This window comes from Odontesthes bonariensis, chromosome 6 (assembly GCF_027942865.1).
Source record: "Odontesthes bonariensis isolate fOdoBon6 chromosome 6, fOdoBon6.hap1, whole genome shotgun sequence".
NCBI classification, from domain to species: Eukaryota; Metazoa; Chordata; class Actinopteri; order Atheriniformes; family Atherinopsidae; genus Odontesthes; species Odontesthes bonariensis.
This window is the reverse complement of record NC_134511.1, coordinates 35534401-35542461: the sequence shown is the minus strand read 5'-3', so window position 1 is coordinate 35542461 and position 8061 is coordinate 35534401. Positions and strand designations below refer to the sequence as shown.

The 8061-nt window shown below is 43.9% G+C and overlaps 1 protein-coding gene across 1 annotated transcript; it reads right to left on the bottom strand.

Moving 5' to 3' along the window:
- Positions 1-3123: 3123 nt before the first annotated feature.
- aplnra (apelin receptor a) lies at positions 3124-5183 on the bottom strand. Its single transcript, XM_075469111.1, has one exon. It carries the CDS (start codon positions 5030-5032, stop codon positions 3947-3949), a length of 1086 nt encoding a protein of 361 aa, XP_075325226.1. The 5' UTR covers positions 5033-5183; the 3' UTR covers positions 3124-3946.
- Between the last annotated feature and the right edge of the window lie 2878 nt (positions 5184-8061).

The following is an 8061-nucleotide window of genomic DNA, read 5'->3' as shown; positions in this document are numbered from 1 at the left end:
GGGACATAGTCCTTCAACTGAGTGCAGTCCACTTTAAACCACAGAATGAAATCCTAAAAAAGATGTTGTAAAAATCTTGTGTTAAGGAGAGCTTTACTTGTGGAAGTTAATTCAAGGAAAGAGGAGAGGATCAGAAAAAGAGCACACATGTATTAGAGTTAAACACAAGTTTGTAAATGCCGTCCACAACTCACATCAACACAGCCACCCCTCTTCAAGGCCTCTTTAATTTTATGTTATGAAGAGCGGAACCTTGGTGCACCAGATTCACAGGTTGGACAGACAGGCAGACAAAAAGAGAGCCACTCATGCAGTAAGCCTATATCTTGAGCTATGGTCTGTGTTAAACAAACTAATGGATTCACTGTCCTCTGTAATAGGTTTCCCTGAACAAATGCTGATGGTGATTTGAGAAATGAGGAGCTGATTGTGGGCATGTGATGGTTTGTCTTGTGTGTGTGTTATGGTCTGACAACAGGTGGATGAATGCTACAGAGAAAGTAGGGTTAGCGCTGACAGCACAAGGAATGTGTCAGGTCTCTGTTTACTTGTGGGTAGGACACATGCGCGTACTCACACGCATAGGGTGCATTTGTTGCTGCCTGGGTGGGATTGAACAGCAGGGAGATCTGAGGAAAGGGGAGCAGTTGTGTTTTGGTTCAGATGTCCCATTTGGGTGCAGCAGCTAACACTGACGACAGCACTCAGAAGCAGGCACCTGTGTGGGCCGTTTTAATGTGTTACACTTGTACTTTGGACATACAGACTGGTGGTGTTACCAGTGAGATTAAAGGATTAAAGTCTGGTGATTTTTAAAATATTTCTTATTGTCAGTAACATAACAAAATGCAGCAATTAAATAATCCTACTGCATATATTCCTGTGTGACACAGAGCTCCAGAACGCACACAATCATGGTACATCAGTTGGCCACACTGTTGAACTTTCACAAGCGCTGTCCTAGCAGTACAAATTTAGACTTATATCAATGACAGAAAATTGTCATTAACATATACAGCACATATTACCTTTTCCTAAAAACATGATTCCGTGATAGGAAACGAACCCATCCATTTATGTTAAACAAAAATTCTCAGACAGACCTAAACACTCAACTCATCCAATGAGATTACATTAAGTTCTGGATTTAAACATCTATTTTAAGATCAAGGTTCTCATTTGATCTCGTACGTAACAGGTGCAAAAGAATGAAAAAAACAAGTTACGGATAAATCAATTAGGTTCATGCATCTCACATTTGTATCATTAAATTAGCCGTATCCTGAATAAGATGCGGTGTTGTTGAACTGTAGTGTGCAAAGACTGACAAAACTGGTAAAACTTCAAGTTCTACTCTTCTGACCTGAAAAACAACGTTTAACTGTCAGGAACCAGTGGATTTACAGGATCATGCTCCCATTAAGAGTACTGTGGGAGCACTGGAGACACTCACCCAATCATCATCGCACGTGCAAGCAGGCCACACACGAGCCCAGACAACATTTACATGCATCCAGAGGCCTAACACAACTGTTGTTTTTGCGTTAGCCGTGTCCCCCCAAGTAGAGTTGGTGCTTTGATCAGCTGGTCTTCTGGGTGAGTTATCCCAAAGTGAATTTGTTGGTTAACAGCATCAGACAAGCTGTCAGGCCAGCTCATCTCAATAACAACATGTCTGTGCAGTTCAGCATGCATGATTAATTCCTCCCTGTTTACACGGTCTTATCATGCTCATATCTACTCTGTAATGTAGATGAATGTTGATTTCTTCAGTTACTGTTCTGTTAAATGATGCAGTACAAGTCTGTCTTCTGGGTTTCATTACTTACGCTAAGGTACTCAGCTTCACATATGAATGTCCACTTGTTTTTTATGAAGAATAAGCTGGTGATTGAGCAAACCGGTTTCTGTATGTGCATGTGATAAACATGATGAGGCCCCCACATCCATCACAATAACCGTCCCGTGATGTACTGTAAGTTCAAATCTGCTCTGTTTTGCCAGAATGGAGAATAAGTAACATATGATCTGTCACACACAAAGACACGTTGAATAATGAGCCTTCACATTTTCACCGCTTCACATATGTTGCTACTTTAGAGCGGTGAGGCAAGATGACCACGTACGGCTGTGCTTTTTCTGAATTTCCTCACCTCAGTCACAATTTCTCTTTTCTCCTCTTCGAAAAAAAATCCTCGCTGCTTCATGCATTGAAACATCTGCAGTCGCCCCTCCCACCCTCCCACCCTCCCACCCTCCCCATCCTTTCTCCCAAACTCTGCCCTGCACCCCAACAACCGTTCTAACTGCAATCCCTTGTCAGCAGGGGACAAATATTGACTTGTTCTGTAGCCCAACTTCTGGCAGGATTACCCACTTGCTTCCCCCCACCACCGCCATTTTTTAAACGGTGATTATGTTCAACTGAACTCATTACTGTCAAATCAAATCCCTGAGAGGAGTCACTCATTGCTAACGAGTCTTTTATTCATTGAACAAGTGTGGTTTGGTTGGTGTTAGATAGCTCTGACTACAGTAGATGCTGAGGGACTTTTAGTGATGGTAAATAACATCGTTACAAAACTTCCAGGTACCTTGAAATTCACTCATTTCTGTAGCCGCCTCTTGGATTGAAAACACATGACTCGGAATACGTGTATGGCTACTCCTTCTTCTGTTTTAAATAAACAGTGTTTCAAACTAGAAAACCTTTGACCGCAACCCACAGGACTATGTCATCAGATAGTTAAAATCCCAGTTGTTGGAAGTCACAACTGAGTACCGAATACACACCCTCAGGATGGCTGGAATTTTGCATAATCCGGTTACAGTCTGGAAACAGGCCGTGAATCAATAGAGATTAGAGATCTATTAGTCTGAAGGTGTAAACCTGATGCTGAGGCTATTCATAACAAAGCTTCAACCCTTTGGAGATACTTAACACTGAAATAACAGGAAGGTGTAATGAAACTGATGTGAAACTAGCAGGATAAACATTTACATTTGGTATCAGAACTTTCTCCTCTCCTCCTATAAAGAGAAACCATAGTTTACACACATACACACACACACACACACACACACACACACACACACACACACACACACACAGACTCAAAGAAATCTGTTTATAGCACACATCTTTAATACAGTAGTTAGTTACAGTGAGGTCAAAAAATAAAGATATACATCAGTTTGGAACATTTATAAGGTTCCTTTGTCCCCTTCAGTGCCGCGGCCACACCACAAAGCCCCTCCATCCCGCCCCACCCCACTCCTGTTCCTCAACAACATTTGTCAACTGCCATCTGCCTGTCTGCCCCCGTCTCTTTTCCACAAACTATATAATTAAGCCGCAACACCTTTTCTCCTCTTACACCTCCCTCCCTCTCCCCTGCAGCCCAGACTTCTACCTTCACAAACATCAGGCTTTCAAGAGATCACAGCTCTGTTTCATATCACTGCTCGTGCATTTCTAACAAGTGCTTTTAGAACAAGACAGCAACAGATGTGAACAAAAATTATATGAAAATACCGTATAGCTTTATGTTTAATTCCAGTGTAAAAAGATTTCCATGCAATTCAGTTCCATGTTCATATGTCTGTCATCTTTCATGATACAAAAGAATACTCCTGTGGAGAAAAAACAAAAATATATATATGGATTTTTTTTTTCTGAGAATTTGAGGTCTAAAGCAGCTAAAGAGCTCAGCCTGCTGGCTCCAGCTTCCCAAGTCCACATAACATACGGAGCATTAGCTTCTTGCCGTAGTATAGGAGCGACATACATTGGAATTCATGACAGTAGGCAGTGACGGTTCAAAGTTCATCATCACATTTTACCAGCTTTAAACAATGGTCACATAAAGTCTGTACTTTTTACAAGTGTTCCAGTGGTTGTAGCCGGGACTGTCCTGCAGCCCTGCTTCACGTCTTCTTTAACTCTCTAAACCTTAGTGGCTAGAGACTGAACCTCCGACTTCTGAGTCTGGGCGCTGAGAGTAGAAGACATGGAGCTCATCTGACCATGCATAGCCTTCTTCAGGTTGAGCAGGCACAGACACTGGGAACGAAAACGCAGGTCAAAGAAGGCATACAGGAATGGGTTGAGGCAGCTGTTGATGTAGGCCAAGCACGTAGCGTAGGGGTGAGCCAGCAGGAGGAAACGCAGGAAGCCGCAGGAGCTCGGAGCAAGGTTCAGGTAGGAGAGAGCGTCCATGCTCTTCAGCACATGGAAGGGAGTCCAGCTGATGGCAAATACCACCACCAGTGTGGTGATGATCTTCAGCAGGCGCTTTTTCTTCTGGTCTTCCTTACGCAGATTGTTGAAGTGGCGGGTGACAGTGCAGCCGATGAAGCAGTAGAAGATGGTCATGGCCAGGAAAGGAAGGAGAAAACCAAAGGCAGAGGAGGACAGACTGAGTCCTGCAATCCACAGGTACTCATGCTTTCGGTTTATGGTCACCAGGCTGAAGTCCATGGCGCATGTGGTCCGGTTGCTGTTTAGGTCAGTCATAGTGGTGCGGAAGAGCAGCGTGGGCACACCCAGCAGGCCGGACAGAAACCAAATGGCACCCAGGGATGCGAGCATGGTCCCTCTTGAGCGCAGCCTGCTGCTGGACAGGGAGTGCACAATGGCCAGATAACGGTCAAAGCTGAGGCACGTGAGGCAGAAAACACTGGCATACATGTTGACCAGAACAACATAGCTGCTTATCTTGCACAGAGCCACACCAAACGGCCAGTGGTAGCCCAGAGCTGTGTACACAGCCCAGAGAGGTAGGGTAACAACAAAGGTCAGGTCAGCAAGAGCCAGGTTACCTATGTAGACATCTGCAGCACGACGCTTAGATTTGGATCTCCACACTGTGAAGATGACCACGCCATTACCTGACAGGCCCAGGATGAAGATGAGCATGTAGAAGACTGGGATGAGGGAGTAAGAAGGCTCCCACTCTGAGAAGTCACAGACAGTGTCATTATCGTCATAATAGTCATAATTGTCAACATATTCCTCATTGGGGATCTCCATGCTGCAGTGATTAAAAAAAAAATCCTTAGTAGAGATAGTCCTGTACAGTTCCAAGTGGTGAATCAGAGCAGAAACAAACAAATAAAAAAAAAATGTTGATCACAGGAGCTGTAAGTTTGGCTGCTGCTGCTGAGGTGGAGGACAAATGAGAGTGAGTGACTGCTGGCGCTGTCTGCCTTTTTAAAGTCGGCCCTCTACACCCCTGGTTCCCTCCCAGGACGCCCCCCCCCCCCCTCTTCTTCCCCCCACAGTAAAACATCTATCAGCTCTCCCCCTCCTCTCTCTCACCTCCTCTGCCACAGCCCATCCCTCTGCCCGAAGGACGAGGAGCCCCGACACATTCCCTGTAGATGCACAGGCCTGAACCTTATTACTGTAAAGTCAGAGCGAAACTAGTTGGGACTGCAGGAGATCTTGAATTAGGTACCAAATTAATAGATGCTATACAGACGATTATAGCTGTTTTTACACTTGTTACAAGTGCTATTTAATTTGCAACAGCAATAAGAAGAACAAGAACAAGAAGAATATAATCAAGATTTTGACTGAATCAATTACAATCCGTCACTAGTGGATAAATTACATCATGTCCACATCGCAGAACAATACGCCACACCCTGCTTCACTTTCCTTTTTTCGCCTCCCTTCTAGTGTTAACTTTATCTTTTAATCGTCATTTTTTAATGCACTTCTCAGACTTGTTTTAGTACCTCTGATTTCGTTAGACGTTGCCCCTGGAACAGGTCCGGACATCTCAGCTCCATGTTTTCCATCACAATCACATCTGTTAAAAGGCTGTTAAAAGTGCGAAGCCAGTCCATTCTTGCATCAGCTGAGTTTTTGTGTCAGTTCTTACTTTTAAATGGTGAATCTGTGAAACACAATACGTTCTCGGGTTTTTTTTCGAAGCAGGGTATGGCAGGGTAATTGAATTGACAACGGGTCGCCAGCTTTTTCTTTTCTTTTTTTTTTAAGATTAGATTTTATTATCAGTGGCAGCACACGTGCGTGTGTGTGTGTGTCAATCCAATTCTCGGGTCAGCGGATTAATTTGCACATGAAAAGAACAAGCAAACACAGCTTTGAAAAAAAAATGCCATGATTTCTAAAAGATGTTTGATTGATCTGTTAAAGGTGCTGTTTACACATACTCATCGACCTGACCACAGATAACGTTTTATCAGACGTTACTGCAGTTCAGTTTGGACGGCTGTAAATGTACATTTTATGTCATGATGTGGCATACGGAGCATTTTCACTGTTGGTGCATTTGGTTGTTATTTCTCAGGGTTGCTCTTTAACAACGACAGAGATTAATAGAAAGCACACAAAGATCTTTGAATTGTTTAATTTTGTTCTGCCGAGCACGCTCATCCGCAAAACTACAGCTTTTCAAACTATCCACACATCTCTCAGAAGTTGTTGCTGGCTAAACTGCAATCAGACCCCAAACCAGCCAAGAGGAGCTTCTCACAGCAACAAAGAGTAGACATGTCCGAGTAGTGCTGAGCCTTATTTTGCTGCACGGTTAAATGGAATAATCTGTCGAACATAGGCCTCCTAGTGGTGACAACAAGGAGTTGATGCATAAATCCTCACTGTGGATTGTTACACTGGTTTGGAGAAATATGTTTGATGAAAGGAAAAGGCTTTCTGGATCCCAGCTTATCAGCCTGCAGTGAGTGGCCGGTGATTGGGCTGTTCATGGAGCGGACAGAGCCGGCTGATGGGAGTCTGACATGGCAGACACTTCATCCTTCTCTCAGCAGCAGGAGAGCTCTCTACTCAGGCCCAACAACAGGTGAAAAATCCCAAGCTTTACTTAGCAACACAACTCATTTTGCTATCATGTATAAAAAATGAAAGGTTTATTATTTCAAGAGAAGGGGATGTTTAAGATGTACACTAAGATAAGCAGCAGATTGGAAAAGCTATAAAAAAAGTGACATGTCTTTTTAGCTTTTCAGTGGATTCTCAACCAGACAACCCCCCCCCCCCCCCCCCCCCCCCACACACACACACACACACACACAGACACACACCTGGAGGGTCCCACTTCTTCTTCATTCCCCCACAGAGAGGATTGACGCCTGCTGCTTGCAGGCCCAGTATCCCTTAGACAAATAAATTTGCAAATTTAAAAAATAAAGGCGAGTTGATAAGAAACAGATGGTCAGATTAGACCATCATCTTGGAAATCTTCAGAGGGCCTCCTCACTTGTTAATCACCACCTCTAAAGGTGCCAAGATAAAGTCCTGCTGATGATCCTGATGCGGGAGGATTATCAACTGACAGGGAGGGCTTACTTAGGCTACATTTCTCTCCAAATGAAATATATGTGAACTAAACACAAGTTGAGCTTTTATGTGATATTTCTTTTCCCAAAACATATAACCACAGCTTCTCTCCCGTCAGACCTAGCTGCAATATGTCACAGTTTTCTGTCTTCAGGCCTAGACCACACATGTGTCCCTTGCACAGCTGTGGCTGCTTTTGATCTGCTGGTGAAATGACCCTGCTGCTGTGATGTGACTACCTCGGCCTCACTCCTGAAGCCATTATGTCTTACAGGGACAAAATGGAGCGGTTCAATGGGAAGTTGGTGCTATCATATGTTTTGTAACAACTGAAGAGACAGAGGTGTGTGATATTCATCTCTACAGAGTTGACTGTAGTCACTCTCTAATAGAGGAGTCAGGGGACATTTGCAGTGGACACATGTCAGCTTCAACCTGGATGAGATAAATCACTAAAGGTGTAATCTGTGACCTGAGTTTGTTTGAAGTGTTAAAGATGTTGGCAGCGCTCTGATTCTTCACCCATACTTGATTTGTGGCCAATGCCAGTTCCACAAATCATGCTGAGGGACCAGAGCCCCACGGCTGCAGGGGGCCAAGAGTCACACACAAGAGTCCCCTTAGAGACAAGACTGATCTTTAAGTGCAAGCTCTCCTTTGGAAACACTCTTTTTGTAATAAAGATGAAAATAACTTTTACTGGACTCATATTTGCCTATCTGTGGAATGAT